Source organism: Martes martes (assembly GCF_963455335.1).
Source record: "Martes martes genome assembly, chromosome: 3".
In the NCBI taxonomy this organism is placed as follows: domain Eukaryota; kingdom Metazoa; phylum Chordata; class Mammalia; order Carnivora; family Mustelidae; genus Martes; species Martes martes.
The window spans coordinates 59,527,206-59,546,047 of record NC_137890.1 but is presented as its reverse complement, the minus strand read 5'-3'; the positions used below and the strand labels follow the sequence as shown (position 1 = coordinate 59,546,047).

Here is an 18,842-nt window from a genome sequence, read left to right as displayed (position 1 = left end):
AAAGGATGAGACTGGTAGAGAAGGTTGATGAGTCTATTGTAGGGCAGACACATTGATTCTGATTTACTTGCAGTTCCTCCATAGCAATATTCTAAGAAGAAAAACTCAATATAGACTTGAGATTTATCAGTATTTAAGGGATTCATGAAAATATGGAAAAAGGGCTGAAAGTTGAATTCTAAGAAGTGCTCTGCATTTGAGTAGTGGCATCAAGGGAGCCAGCAAAGCAGTGTTAAAACTAGAGAGATGGAAGAGTAAATTATAAAAACAAAGAATGGGGGAAAATACAGCAGAAATTTAGCAGTTTCTCAGTCACACAGCATCTTATATACCACCTTAAGGGCCATATGTCCTTTTTATGTAGCTAATTGCAAACCAAAGAATAATGGTCTAATTTGTATTCTGATTTAATGATTCATATCATTAAGTGGAATGTAGATTTAGGGGGAAGGTGGAATTGGGAAGACAAATTGGTGGTGATTTTCTGGTGTGGATGAGAAAAAATTAGCACCAGTACAGAGCTTAGATATCAGGAAGATAAGAGAAGACTCTAGAAATTTGCTGGGTTTGATATGGGTGGTAAGAAAAGAGGAAGTCATACCCATCTTTCTAATTTGAGTTTTAAGGTGTAGGACACAACAGAAATCAAGAATAGCAGGCAGAGGAATGAAATAGTAGGAGTGACTTGATTTATGAGACAGTGACTAGTGAGAATGCTGAGGAAGCTGGGTTGGGGTGTGGAGATAATTAGTTGGTTTATGGATTGCAGTATGCCTATGTGATATTAGAAGAAAAACTAAATATTGATAGGACTAGAGACAAAATCTGGACTGATTCAGGTTAGTCTCTGTTTATTGCTCTTTAGTTAGTGTACTTCTTTTTATTTTATTATTGTGTTATGTTAGTCACCATAAAATACATCATTAGTTTTTGATGCAGTGTTCCAAGATTCATTGTTTATGTACAACACCCAGTGCCCTATGACCTGGCAATTGCACTACTGGGTATTTACCCCGAAGATACAGATGTAGTAAAAAGAAGGGCCATATGTACCCCAGTGTTCATAGCAGCAATGTCTACAATAGCCAAAGTGGAAAGAGCTGAGATGCCCTTCAACAGATGAATGGATAAAGAAGATGTGGTCCATATATACAATGGAATATTATGCCTCTATCAGAAAGGTTGAATACCCAGCTTTTGCATCAACACGGACAGGACTGGGGGAGATTACGCTGAGTGAAATAAGTCAAGCAGAGAAATTCAATTATCATACGGTTTCATTTACTTGTGGAGCATAAGGAATAACATGGAGGACATTAGGAGAAAGAAAGGAAAAGTGAATTGGGAGAAATCCAAAGGGAGATGAAGCAGGAGAGACTGTGGACTCTGAGAAACAAACTGAGGGTTTTGGAGGGAAAGGGTGTAGGGGGATGGGTGAGCCTGGCGGTGGGTATTAAGGAGGGCACGGATTGCAGTTAGTGTGCTTCTTAAAAGTAATTTGCAGTTGCAGTGACTCTGTAGCATTTGGTTTTCCTGCCCTTTTCAAAGTTGTTCATCCATGGCTTAACATGCCTAGACAATTTTGAGTGTTACCTAACGTTTGGTACAAATCTAGCTTATTGTATTGCTGGTGCAAATGAAATTAATCAGTTGTAGCAGATTGGTTATTGTGGAGACTTGATTGTTAGTGACCCTTGATGATAAGCGTGTCAGGGATTCCTGAGACCACCCTCAGGTTCAATGAACTGCTAGAAAGAGTCACAGAAAACTGTTACACTCATGCTTAGAGTTTATTACAGCAAAAGGATACAGATTCATTTAGGAAAAACTTTAGTTTTTTTCCTTCCTATATAGGGAAAATCCCAGCCCTTCCCATCTGTGTGTTCATCCTCTGTATGTTCTCCTTTACTACTCACATGGACTGCTTAACTTCCGACAAGTCTGGTTGCCAGATGTATAGGGGTTTTCCCCACAACAAAAGGCAAATCTCTGTGATGCCATCTGGGTATCCTATAATTTAATTTGATTGTGACACGGTCTACCCAGAAAGAGTATCCGATCCCACAGGTTAAGCATTCATTTCTCTCAGGTCCCCCACCCCCACCCCAGCACTCACACTTCAGATGCCGGTTGCAAGCCCAGATTGTCACCTGTGCTTCTGACTAACTGGCTATAGATAGGAAGTTCCAACAACCCTGTCCTTGAGTTCAGTTAGGTTAATTTGTTAAAGTGGCTCACAGAACTCAGGGTAACACATTCACTGGTTTATTAAAGGAGATGATAAAGGATACAGGTGAAGAGATACAAAGAGCAAGATCTAGGAGGACCCTAAGGGCAGGAGCTCTATCCAGGAAGCTCACTGAATTTTGTACTATTGGAATTTTTATGCAGGTTTCTTCATTAGGCATGATCCATTATTAACTCAATTTCCAGCCCTTCTCCCCTCTCTGGATAGGGTTGAAACTCCAAATTTCTAATCAGGGCTTGGTTTTTCTGGCAACCAGCATCCATCCAAGAGCCTACCCAGAGTCATCTAAATAGAACAAAAGATGCTCCTAGTTCTCTTATTACTTAGGAGTTTATAAGAGTTTAGGAGTCCTGTGTCAGGGACAGGATCAAAGACAGATACTAGAACAAGAGGTGTTCCTAGTGCTCTTACTACATAAGAAATTAGTTTTAGGAGCTCTGTGCCAGGACACAGTGCCAGGGACAGTCACTTATATTTATAAATATTTATACTGTTTACATGTGTGTGTGTGTATATATTTCTTACTATTTCACAAGATTAAAATCAACAAAGGCAAAAGGCAGAGGGCAGAGTTTAGGAGAAACCAGTTAAAAGCTTCCAGTTCTCCTCTCCCAGTAGAGTTGTAAGGACAGTGCTTTATTTTCCCAGCAGCCATGAGTGACACATATGAACACATGAAATATTGCTAACCAGGAATCTCCTGAACTACGGTGTACAGGGTATTTATTGGGGGGTCAGTCATATAGGCATGGACAGCCTGCATGACTGTCCTTACCTACTCAGTCTCCATCCCCTCTGGAAGACAAACTGATAGAGTGTCGCCCACAACTTCAAACTAAAAGAGATATTCAACATAAAATCACATCGTTACATAAGCTATTTACCCAAGATCTCAGGTATACAGTGTAATCAGACAGGATAATCCAAGAGCGCAGAGGTTATCTCAAAGGAGCTAATCAAGGGCAGGTCCTTCTTTGGAATGTGTAGGATGTGAGTACCCCTAATCTTCTAAGTTACCCATTGCTGCATATAAGGATAAAGTATAAGTACACACTTGTAACCCAAGTTGGCTGTAGTTGGCTCTGAAGCATGTGTGAATTGGACATTCCGTAGACATTCCACAGATACCTAATCTTCTAGGAAATGCTATACATGTTAATAGCAGTTTTCTGTAACAGTGCCTGACAGGACATTATTTGTTAGCACATTTATTGGAGGTGACATAGATCAGTGAAGGTCTTTGAGCTGAGCTTTTTCTTATTGGAAGACTTCAAGTTGCTGGAGATTTTTGTTTGGTTCAAATGCCAGTTTTCAAGATTATTATTTCAGAACATTAACCATGTAGAGTTATCAGTCTTTTGCATGTGTGCATATATGCCCTCTATTGTGTGTCTAGAGATCAGCTTTCTAGCAGTCTTCAAGTATCTGATATACTAGCTGAAGTAAAAACTTTTAAAGCTTTCTACCAGGAGAAAACGGGCATGCATAGTGAAAAATAATTAAAGTACCCCAGGATTACTAAAGACTTTGTTGGCACATCATTAATCAGATGATTAGCTGGAAGAAGAGTATACTCATTGACTGTTAGTCACTGTAAAACCCAGATAGTTTAGCATTGAAATCAAGAAAAAGGGAAAACCGAGAAAAAAGAATAGTAGGGGGGAAGGTGTAAAATAACAGAAGCAGCTTACATGGGAAAAGGCAACAAAAAGTAAAATTACAAGCATCAGAGACATAGAGTGCTCGCTGTTAGCCTGATAATGGAAATGAAAAAAGCAAACTTTGATGAAAACAGAAGAAGCTAGAGTGGCCTGATAATTGTGTGCTGTGAATTTCAAAGTTTTTAGAACTTTTTTTTTTTAAAGATTTTATTTATTTATTTGACAGACAGATCACAAGTAGGCAGAGAGGCAGGCAGAGAGAGAAGGGAGGAAGCAGGCTCCCTGCTGAGCAGAGAGCCCGATGCGGGGCTCGATCCCAGGACGCTGGGATCATGACCTGAGCCGAAGGCAGAGGCTTTAACCCACTGAGCCACCCAGGCGCCCCTTTAGAACTTTTTTAATACAGAATTTTCGGGGGCACATTGGTGGCTCAGTTGGTTAAGCATCCCAACTCTTGATTTTGTCTCAGGTTGTGTTCTCAGGGTCCTGAGATCGAGTTTTGCTTCAGGTGCTGCACTAGGTGTGGAACCTGCTTAGGATTCTCACTTGCTCTCCCTCTGCCCTTCCACTTGCCCCTGCACATTGGTGCGCACTCGTGTGCTCTCTCTCTCTTTTCAAAAATTAAATACAAAAATTTTTTACATAAAATGAAATTTTCAGTGAAGACCCAATTATATTACCAAACAAAATTAAAGAGAGACTGGAGGTGTCTGCAGTTTCAGGAGGCCTAGGACTTAGCTGTAGCTTACCTTACCCTACCAGTTTTTCAGATATTGTTGTGGAGATCCCACTGAAAATTATTAATGGACATCAGCTTACAAACCTTAAATATTTCATTTTTCTAGATATCTGAATATTAGAAAAAAGTGGTCTTCTGCCAGTAGTATGTGCCACATGATGGAAAAAAAGGTTACATTTTATTTAACAGCCTCCTAAAATACAGGCCAAGGCAACCAGTTTTGTGAACATAATTTATTCAAACACACCATTATAGATAGGTATTCAGACTATTTCCTGAATTTTGCAAATATAAATAACATAGCATTAAATAATCCTGTGTATTTTCATATTATTGAAGAATATTCTTGAGGATAAATCCCTAGAAACAGGATTGCTATATAATTTTGTTATATACTGCCCAGATTCCTTGTCTTAGAGGCTGTGCCATTTTGTATTATCCAACAGCATCATACAAAAGTGACTTTCTCCATAGCCTTGCAAATAGAATGTGATGTCACATTTTTAATTTTTGCCAGTCTAATAGGTGAAAAACTGTGTATCAGTTTTAATTTGCATTTTTTAAATAAGTGAAGTTGGACATGATTTCATATATTTAAGGGCCATTTTTACATCTTTGCAAATAGCCTGTTTTCATTTATTGCCTGTTTTTCTATCAGATTTTTATTCTTTTTCCTTAGCTTCCAAGAGTTCTTTATATATTAAGGATATTAGCTCTTTATTTTGTGATAATATTTCAGATATTTTCCTAATTTGTCTTTTGTCATTGATACATTTTGCTATGCAGGCTTTTTGCTTTTTATGTAAACAAATTTATCAATCTCTTCTTTTTGTTGAATCTAAATTTGTTTCCTAAGTTAATAGATTTTTTTATTATGTTACGCGAATATCCATAAAATCCTATTTTGAGTGTTGACATCAACAATGGTATTGAGGAGCGCCTGGGTGGCTCAGTGGGTTAAAGCCTCTGCCTTCGGCTCAGGTCATGATCCCAGAGTCCTGGGATCGAGCCTCGAATCGGGCTATCTGCTCAGTAGGGAGCCTGCTTCCCCCCCCTCTCTCTCTGCCTGCCTCTCTGCCTAATTGTGATCTCTCTCTGTCAAATAAATAAATAAAAATCTTTAAAAAGAATGGGTATTGAGGGGCACCTGGGTGGCTCAGTCAGTTAAGTTTCTAACTCTTGATTTCTACTCTGGTCATGATCTCAGGGTTTTGAGACTGAGGTCTGCGTCAGACTCCCCACTGGGTATGGAGCCTGCCTAAGTTTCTCTCATTCCCTCTCCCCCTCACGCCCCCTTAAAAGAAGGAATGGGTGTTGAATTTTTCAGTGTCTGTGGAGATAACCAGGGTTTTTCTCCTTAAATTGGTTAATGTGACATATTGATGATATTTCTAAAATTGAACCATCTTTGCATTTTTTTTTTTTTAAGATTGATTGATTGATTGATTGATTTTAGGTGGCTGGGAGAACATGGTGGGGGAGGGACAGAGGGAGAGAGAGAGAGAAAATCCCAAGTGGACTCCCTGCTGAGCATGGAGTGCCATGCAGGGCTTGATCTCATGACTACAAGATCATGACCTGAGCTGAAACCAAGAGTCAGATGTTCAACCAACTGAACCACCCAGGCGACCCTCTTCTTTGCATTTCTTAAATAATTCCACCTGATCATCATACATTGCTTTCTTAGTGTGGTTTGGGATCCTGTTTGCTAATGTTTTATTTAGAATTTTTGTACCAGTATTCACGTAAGTGATACCGGTCTGCAGTTTTACTTTTATGCTATCTTTATGAGGCATTAATATCATGTTTTTATTGCTTTTTTATTGAAGTTTAGGTATTAACATTATGGTTCTTTATTTTTTTATGCTCTAAAACAATTTATATAACATTGGGTCTATCTGATCTTTGAAGAATGGTAGTGTTGCCCTTGAAACTTTTGGGTCTTAGTACTTTGTGGGGTTAATTCCTTGATGATTTTCTTTATCTTTGCTATGGAAATTATCTTGCTTAAACTGTCTATCTTTTCTGAGGTCAGTTTTTTGTAAACTGTTATTCTAGGAAATTAATTCATTTCATCTAGATTTTTAACTTTACTTCCATGCACTATTTACTGTTCTTTTATTTTTAGCCTTTTTGAATGACTTAATTTTAGATATGTCTCTTGTACACAGCATAGAACTGGGTTTTGTTTGGGAAGCCAGTTTAAGAATCTTTTTATTATTTATAGGTGAGTTAATCCTATTCATATTGTTTGATATGTTTAGTTTCAACTCTGTCACATTATTTTGTATAGTATTTTATGTGTGTTTTATTTTCTATTTAGTGTGCTTTTTTTTTCTTATTTTGGTATTTAGAAAAGTTTATTTTTGTTCTAATGTTACCTTTATACTTAGACCTTTAAAATGCCCTTTTCTTCTACTATCTGATTTGACAGTTTTTGGTGGGTTTTTTTGGTTGTTTTTTTTTTTTCCTTAAAGATTTTATTTGTTTATTTGACAGACAGAGATCACAGGTAGGCAGAGAGAGAAGAAGGGAAGCAGGCTCCCTGCTGAGCAGAAAGCCTGATGCGGGGCTCGATCCCAGGACCCTGGGATCAAGACCTGAGCCGAAGGCAGAGGCTTTAACCCACTGAGCCACCCAGGCGCCCCTGATTTGACAGTTTTAAATAGTATTTTTTGACTCCTAATGCCTACACAATAATTGAAGAGCTTATTCTGCTTTCTTTTCTCTTGCCTCATCCTCCCCTTTTTGAATCTGCTTATCTTTTGCCAAATTTAGGAAATTTTATGTCATTATTTCTTTAAATATTTTATGTCATTATTTCTTTAAATATTTTCTTTAAATATTTAAATATTTTTTAAATATTTTTCAGCTCCACTTCTCTTGGGACTCTTTTTTTTTTTTTTTTTTTTAAGATACGTTCAGCATCATGATCAGACTATTACATTTAGCAATCAGCAGCATGGGTGCAGAAAAAAAAATCTACATTAAAACCCTCTGTTGGAATGCTTTACAATTTCCACAGAACAGAAACTATAATAACCTGTTATACAATTAGTCACAAATACAGTCCTCGAGTTTTTTGCCCGTGCACTTGAGTATTGTCTAAAACGTGTCTTCTTTGGAGCAGCTAGGTCCTGCCACCACTGTGCTTGGGTGAGTTCACAAATCTGTTGTAACCTGTAGCTTCCCTGTCACTTCTCTGGCTCTCCTCTCCTGCTAAGCTTTGTTTCCTGACAGTTATTAAAACCTTCTGCCACTGCCATAGCTACTGCTCCTGCTGGAACCACCATAGCCACCTTGGTTTCGTGGTTTGGCAGAGTATTGGCCTCCACCAGCGTAGGGGCCAGAGCTTCTGCCTCCAAAATTTCCTCCTTTCATGGGTCCAAAAATTGAGGATTGATTGTTGTAATTGCCAGGATCGTTCTAGCTTCTGCCACCTACATAGTTGCTTCCATCGTTACCAAATCCATTATAGCCATCACCACTGCCACCGTATCCACCACCACCTGGACTGCCACCAAAGCCACCTTGACCACTGAAGTTCCCTCCACTACCAAAGTTGTCATTCGCACCAAAACCACCTCCACAACCACCTCCAAAGTTTCTAACCACTTCAGCTTCTTTGGCTGGAGGAAGCACTAGCCATCTCTTGCTTAGATAGGGCTTTCTGTACTTCACAGTTGTAGCCATTTGAATGACAGTCTTGTCTACAGAGTCATGGTCATTAAATGTTACAAAAGCAAAACCCCTCTTTTTGCCACTGCCTCAGTCAGTTATGATCTCAATCACTTCGATTTTCCCATACTGTTCAAAAGAATCTCTTAGATGATGTTCTTCAGTGTCTTCTTTAATGCCATCAACAAAAATATTTTTCACAGTTTAGTGGGCACCAGGTCTTTGAGAATCTTGAGAGAGCCCTCTTTGGTTCCACAACTCTTCCATCCACCATGTGTGGACTCACGTTCATGGATGCATCCGCCTTCTCCACAGGGGCATATGTGACAAACCCAAAGCCTCTGGAGCACTTGGTGTTTGGATCTCTCAACACACAGAGTCCGTAAGCGTTCCCCATTGCTCAGAATAGCTCCTCAAACTCATCGGTTATTTGAAAGCTCAAACCTCCAATGAAGAGTTTCCGCAGCTGTTCAGGCTCTTTGGGAGGCTCTGACTTAGACATGATGGCAGTGGGAAGGGAACTTTAATGATGCTTACTCGGTGGCGCCCACCAGCAGAAAGTTCTCTTGGGACTCTTGATGGCACGATGTTAGATCTTTTGTTACTGTTCTATAACCCTCATGAAGTTTGTTTTTCCTGTTACTCAGATTGGGTGATTTGTATTGATCTATCTTTGAATTTGTTGATTTTTTTTCCTTTTCTCCATTTTATTAGTGAGTCATTCCAGTGAGTTTTAAGTTTGGATTACTGATTTTTTTAGTTTAAAATTTTCTGTGTGAGTCTTCTTTATATCTTTTGTTTCTTTGCTAAGATTTCCTATATTTGCTTGTTTTAAATATATTTGTAATTGCTCACTGAAGTATTTTATGATAGTTCTTTGAAAATATCTGTCAGATAATTTCAGTATCTGTGTCATCTCGGTATTGACATCTGTTGACTGTCTTTTCCCTTTTGAGTTGAGATGTTCCTGGTTCTTGGTATGACAACGTAAGCCTGCACATTTTGGGTGTTACGTTATACGATTCTGGTTTCAGTATAAATCTTGTTAACCTGTAACTGCCAGACTGAGTAGTAGACAGGCTTTGCCCATACACACAACATCTGCAGACACCCTTCAGTAGGGTGGCCTTAGTGCTGGGTGGGATTGTAGGTGCGTTCAGCTCTCAGGCATAGCTCCCTTCTGGCCTTCCATTTTTGAAGTTGCAATATTTCTATTTTTGCAGAACATACACCATTTGTAAATTATTCTTCCATTCCTATCCCATGTTTATTTTAGTCTGTGATTTACAATGAAATATTTCTTCAGGCATCTCTTAGTTGAGTGAAGCTCATCCTCTGGTATAGAAGGCATCAGCCTATTTTTCTGAAAAGGACAGATAGTAAATATTGTAGGCTCTTGGACCCACATGGTCTCTCTCCCACTAGTGTGACATAGTTTTACCTAGGATATGTTGCTTTTAAACACTTAACTCTCTTTCCCTCTTCTCTTCTCTGAAATCTTACATAGGCTTGGGGCAGGAGTTCCAAACAAAAACTAGATTTTAATTTTTTCTTTTCTTACAGGTAATTTGAAATTTGTAGTATTCTCTGACTCCTACTAATGCTGAAGGTGTGGGCTGTATTTGTTTGTTTGTTTTTTAAGATTTCACTATTTATTTATTGAGAGAGAGGGAGCATGCAAGCAGGGGAAGAGGTAGAGGGAGAAGCAGACTCCCCACCAAGTAGGGAGCCTGATGTGGGGCTCAATCCCAGGAGTCTGAGATCATGACCTGAGCTGAAGGCAGATTCTTATCCAACTCAGGCGCCCAGATGACCCCATCCAGGCGCCCCTCTGCCTGTTTGCAAATTCATCTGTCTGATATATAAATGCAGAAGTTAGTGTAGACGTTGTCTCGGACTTGTCTCATTTTTGTGGAGAATGGTCTGAGGTAGGCATTGAGAGAGTTCTCTGCTGCTTAGTAGATTTATCAGGTAAGCAGATACTTTTGCCACCAAACTAAAAAATAAAATGTAATTACTTTTTATGTCACCACCTCTGAGGTATGTTAATGTATTTTAAGCATTCAAAGAAATACCTAAACTGGTAATTCTTTTTTACTTTCTGTAGATTCTTGTAGATACTGTTTGGGCTCTGTCATACCTGACAGATGGAGGTAATGAGCAGATACAGATGGTTATTGATTCAGGGGTTGTGCCATTTCTTGTGCCCCTTCTGAGTCACCAGGAAGTGAAAGTTCAAGTAAGTATCTTATTTTTCTTACTTGTATAGAATTGTGTTTGCTATATAACCTGTTAACTTGAACAACCAGGCTCCAGTTCTGTCTCCATATTTCTGTATAAGATACATACAAGATATGCACATATCTTCCATATTTCTCCTCTGTTTTACTGAACCTGATTTTGTTGGTTTCCAAATCTTTATCTCACCCAAATTCTTTGCAGAGTTTCAGACTGACAATAGCCAATTGTGCTCGAGGTCTTAGCTCCCCTGAGAACTACCTTCAAGCATTCCATTGCCATTTTAACCAGACAGAATTAAAATGTATCATCTTCTCCCACAAACCTGCTCCTTCTTTTTATATCCCCTTTCAGTAGACCACATAGTCAAAGCTTGAAACCTTGATGCCTCCTTTCATTTCGCCTCCATTACAGAGTCCTGTTAATTCTTATTATATAGCTTTCAAATCTGTCTGCCTCTTATCTATCTAGAGCCACTGATTTAGTTCAAGACTCTTTTTTTCCCCACCAAATAATTGCAACAGCATCCTAACTGCATTTCCTTCTCTCTCATTTCTCCTCACTCTAATTAGGGGTGGGTACCTGATAGAGATATTCATTCCACTTCTGCCAAAGTGACTGTCTAGATGGAAATATGTGCCCATTACAGGCCTTTGTTTAAAATATTTCTGTGGTACTAATTAAGTAATAAATTTAAAAATAGCTGCTGTTAAAATGAAACTTTACTTTTTAAATTTTCATTTCTTTTTAGTTTTTGAATCTTTTCAGCAGTTTTTCACACAATTTTTCTATATATTTTCATTTTTTACAAGACTTATTTAAAATTCAAAATTGCCTCTCAGTTCTACATAGTACTTTGTCTAAGAATACATTAAGTGTCAATCATCTACCCCTTGCATTTTTACATTTTCTCAGGATTGTGAAAAATAAAGAATCCGCTTCATCATAAACAAATAAATTTATAGAAAGTGTTTTTTATCCCCACCTAGACAGCAGCACTCAGAGCAGTTGGCAACATAGTGACTGGTACTGATGAGCAGACCCAGGTTGTTCTCAACTGCGATGTCCTGTCACACTTCCCAAATCTCTTATCACACCCAAAAGAGAAGATAAATAAGGTAAGGCATATAATTGCCTCACTGGTGCATTTCTTTCTCTCTGTATATTTCATTTTTAACTGTCCCCTTGTTTTCTATTGCTATTTGTTTGATCATGATTGTCTTCAATACCACTGTAGTTAAGATGAGAATTATTTCACATCACCTCTGCAGTTATTTTGTTATAAGTGCTCCCCTGATAAAATAACCAGTGTTTTTATTAAAATAGATTGAGCAGTAGCAAGAGTCAGTAAAGTAGTAGCCACTAAGCGAGAATACGTACAAAATCTCTCATTGGATGGCTGGTATCTTTTATAAACAGAGAGATCATAATTTAATCTCCCTGTGAAATTAGGTTGGACCAAAAGAGGCAGTGCTTAAATTAAAGGATCAAAAAAGTCTTTTTTAAAATTTCAGAGTTGAAATACAAACTTAATTGTTAATTGTTAAATATATACTTAAGTACTTAATTCCTTTTATGTCTGCCTTATTTCACATTGCATAATTTTTTTAAGGTCCATCCATGTTGGAGCATGTATCAGAACTTTGTTTCTTTTTATAGCTGAACAAATATTCCACTGTATATATATATATATATACCACATTCTGTTTATCCATTCATCTGTTGATGGACACTTGGAGTTTTTTCTACCTTTTGGCTGTTGTGAATAATGTTGCAATAAACACTGGCAAGCAAGTGTCTATTTGGGTCCCTGCTTTCAGTTCTCTTGGGTATATATCTAGGAGTAGAACTGCCCAGTCATATGGTAATTCTATGTTTAGCTTTTTGAGGAACTGCCAAATTGTTTTCCATAGCGGCTGTACCATTTTACGTTTCCACAAGCACTGTATGAGGGTTCCAATTCCTTTTTTTAAATTATTATTATAGCCACCCTAGTAGCTGTGAAATGATGTCTTGTGGTTTTGATTTGCATTTAGTCTAATGTAGTTTTATCTTCCTGAAATGCCACCATCCCCAAAACCAACATAACTGATCATTTCTTCTGTGTCATAGCTATATTTATATAGTTACCCAACTATAATTTGACAGTTGGATTCTTAAGAAAAGTATGTTGTCAAAAAGCGTATTTTATGAATACATTTGTTCCAATGAAGGGAAAGAAGCCAGACTCTTTTAGACCCTGGGCCAGTTATTTTTACTGTAGAAATTTCAATAATATAGGTGATTTTTACAGCTAAAATGTATTCCATAATTGGAAACAGAGCTGAGAAGTGAGGAAGCCGGACAGAAGTGGGTGCAGAGAAGTTCTGGCCTGTGATCGATATGCTCTGAGTGAAGGTATCATGGGGGAAAGAAAAATGGTTCATATAGTTACCTACTCAGCCTCAGCAGCCAGTTAGTCTCCTCAGAAGTTTTTCAACTTGAGCATTTGTGTTATTTGCACTTGGGATCATCATGGGACCCTCATGGTGGAATAAAACTCAATTGTATTGCCTCAGCGTTTTTTAAAAAAGATTTGTTTATTTGAGAGAGAGCACACACGAGTGAGTGCGGTGTGGTGGCAGCGGGGGCGTGAGAGGCCAAGGGAGGGAGAGAATCAGAAAACAGACTCCCCACTGAGTGCAGAGCCCAACATGGGGCTCAATCCCAGGACCCTGAAATCATGACCTGCGCCCAAATCAAGAGTCAGACACCTAACCAACTAAGCCACCCAGGCGCCCCATATTCCCTTAGCATTTTAGTTTGAAATTGTTCAAACCTACGGGAAATTTGTAAGAATAGTATCCCATATACTCTAAACACTGATTTACCAGTCCTTAACATCTTACCACAATTGGATAGCAAAATATTTATAGTGAACTTTTTTAATTGTAGAAGAAGAGACAACATTTGACACTGAAATTGAAATAGAACCGGCTGGTTTGTGACTTACAAATTCTTTAAGGTTATAATAAAATTTATTATATAGACCCATTCCAGACTAATCAGGTACTTAATTTCTAAATATGTCTCCCAAGTAATTATTTTTATAATAAAACAATTCTCCTTTCCTAGAAGTTTTTTTTTTTTTTTTTTTTTTTTTTCCCTAGAAGTTTTAACAGACTGAAATTGAGTGTTTTATTTACTTCTGTCCTTTTCTTTTTAGAGGGACCTTAAGCACCAAAAATGTAAGCTGCATGAGTTAGGGTTTTTGTTTGTTTTGTTCAATGCCGTATTACCATTGTCTAAAATAGTGGTCTGTGGGGCGCTTGCGTGGCTCAGTGGGTTAAGCCTCTGCATTCTGCTCAGGTCATGGTCTCAGGGTCCTGGGATCAAGCCCCGCATCCGGCTCTCTGCTCAGCAGGGAGTTTGCTTCCCCCTCTCCCTCTGCCTGCCTCTCTGCCTACTTGTGCTCTCTCTCTCGGTCAAATAAATAAATAAAATCTTTAAAAATAAAATAAAATAATTGGCCTAGCTTTTATAGGCATATGTTTTATTGGATAGATAAATGCTAGGTTATTGGGGTCCAAATATTATGGGTAGAAGTTTGGTTTATAACTTGTTTAAAATGAGAGATTATGTGTCACCTAATTGCTTTTTGGATACATTCCCCCTAATGGAACTCAAGTGATTTTGTTATAGTATATGTAAACTACATTAAAATAAAAATATAAATGCATTAAAAATAATTTTTCAAACAAAGGTACCTTTTATTTTGTTCAATTATAGGAAGCAGTGTGGTTCCTTTCCAACATAACAGCAGGCAACCAGCAACAAGTTCAAGCTGTAATAGATGCGGGATTAATTCCTATGATTATTCATCAGCTTGCTAAGGTCAGTGGTATTATAAGTTTATCATGTACATTAATATATTATAACCAAGATTTTTCGAATAAAGAATTCATGTAATCGTTTCTTTTTTAACCTTCAGGGGGACTTTGGAACACAAAAAGAAGCTGCTTGGGCAATTAGCAACCTAACGATAAGTGGCAGAAAAGATCAAGTGAGTATGGAGAAACTGTTATGATTGTTAATACTGGAAAGTATACTGCTCTCTTATGTTTAGGAGCTGCGGATTGTTTATAAGTCCTGTGCTGTGTTCTTTTTGGGGAAAAGATCATTATATGAGTAAAAATGTTTCCTTTGTTGCCTAGGTTGAGTACCTTGTACAGCAGAATGTAATACCACCATTCTGTAATTTACTGTCTGTGAAAGATTCTCAAGTTGTTCAGGTGGTCCTCGATGGTCTGAAAAACATTCTGATAATGGCTGGTGATGAAGCAAGCACAATAGCTGAAATCATAGAAGAATGTGGAGGTAAGAGTGGATTGAAGAAAAATAGTTGAGCACTGGAATGCTGAAACAGTAATTCCTTTAAAGACAGCTAAGTAGGAAGAAAACTGTCAGGAAACACTGCCGTTCCATCATCAAAGTATGTTGCTGTCCTTTGTTGCCATGTTAGCATTCCAGGAAGATTTTCCAGCAAGCGTTAATCCATACTTTGGAAAACCAAGTTGTGAAGGTCACTCCGTGCCTTCCTAGAGGTTTATGTTGCTTTTTAGGTAACATAAACATTCCTCTTGAAGCCATAGTGCCTGAGAGCAAATTGAAAGCTCAAGAACCACTATAGCAGAGAAACTTAGAAGCTTTGTTAAACTTCGAATCAGCCACAGTGAAACACTTCTTTCATGTTACACCTAATATCATGTGATTCTGTGGACAGTACTTTGTGAAAAACTGTTCCATGTTGTTGGCAAAGGTTAATGATTCCAGAGTCATCTAGATATTTTATTTCAGACTTAGATTGCTAGAGCTGCGTGCTGAACTTACTACCACAGAAGTTACTTCGACATTTTAATGAGAAAACTGTGATTTGAAATACTATATTAATTATTTCTCTGGTAATGACATATGAAATATATTTTTTTAAAGTTTTATTTTTAAAGGTACCTGTTCATTATGTACTAAATTGCCCAAACCTTAAATTAACTCATTCTGTTTTGATGTTTTATTTTCTATATCTTGTTGATTATTACATGTAGTTATACTACCCATTTTATTTTTTAAGAGAAAGCAAATGTAATAGCATCATAAAATATTTGGACTGAAAGTATTTTCTTAATAATAAGAAGAAATTATCCTAGAGATGTTAAGGAATTTAATCTATGGTCATAGAAGTAGATCTTCATACTATTAATTCACTGTTCATTCTGGTTTTAAGATATTTTGAGATAATTTGAAATTAGCATTGTAGTCTAATACAGAACAATTTACCCTCAGAGAGTTTAAACTGCAGAATTGTAACTCTTCAGCTTTTTATCAATATAGTTGTTTTGGTCTATGGGAGGTATAGTTATAGTTAGGATACACGTTTACTTAGTATTTTATAATTTTATAAAGAACTTTACATCCATTATCTTTGTTACTTATATTCCCATTTTTCTGGGTTTTATATTACTATATAAAGAAAAAATGCAACTATTTCAAAATAACCTAGCTAAAAAAACATTTCAAGAAAAAATACTGTTAAGGATTTAAATTTATAGACTTGTGCATCTGATGCTTGGAGTAAATATATTGAGAAAAAAAATGAAAGCATTCTACAGTTCTGAAAAATTGTTTCCCAGTTTCATTATGTTGATAGGAGATAAGGACCCTATTTAATTACTTCAAAATTTAAAGCTTTGTCTTCTGTTTATATGAGTCAATCATGAAGTTTCTGAAAACTTGTTATATAAAAGTAGTAACATTTGGAAAACAAAGGGAAAGTTAAAAATTACCATATGATATAGTGTGCTTCCACTAAAACAGTCTAGGGAGGCCTTGGTTCAAGGTCTGTCACTAACTTGCCATGCAGCCGGCAGTAAATCGCTTTACGTCTCTGGACCATAGCTTTCTTGTCTGTCAGATGGAGTGCTTCGGTGTTTTTTTAAACCTTCTGCCTCAGATACAAGTGTACTTCAGGGTTTGTAGAGAGGAAGAAATTAGTGAGATACTGGTCCTTCAACCAGAGCAGCTCAGAGTATGTCTGTTTTTTAGAAAACTGTTATCTTTGGAAAGTGGTGGGAAGGTTTTCTGAGTTCTTTCAGATTTTCCGTGGTGAAAATGAACAGTTTTTATTTGTGTCTGCTTAATTATTTGATATTTTTGTTTTTGTCAGGCTTGGAGAAAATTGAAGTTTTACAGCAACATGAAAATGAAGACATATATAAATTAGCATTTGAAATCATAGATCAGTATTTCTCTGGTGATGATGTAAGTATGCATTATGCCTGGATGTACATTAAAACCTATACATACTGTAAGTTTGCTAAGAATTTTCCTTTTATCATTAATACGACAAGTTTATATTTCTATCAGATACTCTTGAGGTGGCATTCTCTAGTTATTTTTAATAATCTAAATTTTAAAAAATTAATGACTGTTTTCTATCAATGAGGTTTTTTTAATTTTTATTTTATTTTTAAGATTTTATTTATTTGACAGAGAGTGCAAAAGAGGGGAGGGGCAGGGAGAGAGGAGAAGCACACTCCCCACCGAGCAGGGAGCCTGACTCACAGCTCAGTCCCAGGACTCCAGGATCATACCTGAGCCAAAGGCAAATGCTTAACCAACTGAGCCACCCAGAAGCCCATCAATCAGCTTTTTTTAAAAAATATTGTGTTTGAAACATCATTACAAGGTAAAAATACAAAAATATGTCTTTGAGGGGCACCTGGCTGGCCCAGTCAGTAAATCATGAGACTCTTCATCTCAGGGTTGAAAGTTTGAGCCCCATAAAGATTACTTTAAAAAAAAAACAAAAAACACTTCTTGTTGCATTTGTAATCTGTTAAATGGAAAGAAATAGTACAGTTGACGCTGAACAAGTATTTGAACTGCACAGGTCCACTTATAGGTAGTTTTTCTTTGGTTTTTGGTTTTTGGGTTTTTTTTTTTTTAAGATTTTATTTATTGATTTGATAGAAATCACAAGGAGGCAGAGAGGCAGGCAGAGAGAGAGAGAGAGGAGGAAGCAGGCTCCCTGCTAAGCAGAGAGCCCAATGCAGGGCTCGATTCCAGGACCCTGGGATCATGACCTGAGCCGAAGGCAGAGGTTTAACCCACTGAGCCACCCAGGCGCCCCTGGTTTTTGTTTTTTTTATGAATATAGTACAGTACTGTAAATGTATTTTCTGGAGCACTGGGTGACTCAGTCAGTTAAGCATCTGACCACCTCAGGTCATGATTTTAGGGTCCTGGGATCGAGCCCCGTGTGGGCCTCCTCACTTGGAGGGGAGTCTGCTTGTCCCTCTTCCTCTCCCCCTGCTCATGCTCTCTCTCTCTCTTTCTCTCTCTCAAATAAATAAATAAAATCTTTCCAAAAAATATATTTTCTCCTTCTTAGAATTTTCTTAGTAATATTTTCTTTTCTCTAGCATACTTCATTATAAAAATACAGTATATAGGGGTGCCTGGGTGGCTCAGTGGGTTAAGTGTCTGCCTTGGGCTCAGGTCATGATCCTGCTTCCCCCTCTCTCTTCTGCCTGCCTCTCTGCCTACTTGTGATCTCTGTCTGTCAAATAAATAAATAAAGTCTTTAAAAAAAATCCCTTTAAAAATATAGCATATAATACATATAATATATAAAATATGTGCTAATCAACTGTTTATGTTTATCAGTAAGTCTTCCAGTCAACAGTAGGCTTTTCATAGTTAAATTTGGGAGAGTCAGAAGTTATACTTGGATTTTTGACTCTGCATTGGGGAGGGGTTGGTTCCCCTTGCCCCCGTATTATTCAAGGGTCAACTGTAATTATAGAAATGATGTGTGTTCAGATAGGTAAAATAAATCTACAGGTACAGAAGCTTAAGAATGGACTAGGGATGAGAGAGGGGATAAAAAAATTGGAGCACTTTTTAAATGTGTGTTCAGTTTAATTAAATTGTTAAATTACTTGGTGCACCTGGGTAGCTCGGTTGGTTGAGTGTCCAGCTCTTGGACTCTTGATTTTGGCTCATTAGATTAAGACCCCCTTTGGGCTTAGCAGTCAGCAGGGAGTCCTGCTGGAGATTTTCTCTCCCTCTCCCCTCCCCTCCCCAACAGCTCACACACCCGCACTGTCTCTAAAATAAATAAATCTTTAAAAAAAATAAATTGTTGGGGCACCTGGGTGGCTCAGTGGGTTAAAGCCTCTGTCTTCGGCTCAGGTCATGATCCCAGGGTTCTGGGATCGAGCCCTGCATCAGGCTCTCTGCT

At 37.7% G+C, this 18,842-nt stretch overlaps 1 protein-coding gene and 1 pseudogene across 2 annotated transcripts in view; one reads left to right on the top strand and one right to left on the bottom strand.

The window, feature by feature from the left end:
* Positions 1 to 18,842, top strand: part of KPNA3 (karyopherin subunit alpha 3) — a 99,416-nt gene that overhangs the window by 77,559 nt on the left and 3,015 nt on the right. The window contains exons 11-16 of the mRNA XM_080798599.1: positions 10,434 to 10,565; positions 11,554 to 11,682; positions 14,333 to 14,437; positions 14,535 to 14,606; positions 14,758 to 14,920; positions 16,764 to 16,858. Of these exons, the coding sequence (XP_080654725.1) occupies positions 10,434 to 10,565; positions 11,554 to 11,682; positions 14,333 to 14,437; positions 14,535 to 14,606; positions 14,758 to 14,920; positions 16,764 to 16,858 (696 nt within the window). The remainder of the gene's footprint in view (positions 1 to 10,433; positions 10,566 to 11,553; positions 11,683 to 14,332; positions 14,438 to 14,534; positions 14,607 to 14,757; positions 14,921 to 16,763; positions 16,859 to 18,842) is intronic.
* On the bottom strand, positions 7,892 to 8,828 carry LOC308340474 (heterogeneous nuclear ribonucleoprotein A1-like; annotated as a pseudogene). The gene has a single exon. The product of its transcript is annotated as a heterogeneous nuclear ribonucleoprotein A1-like (transcript).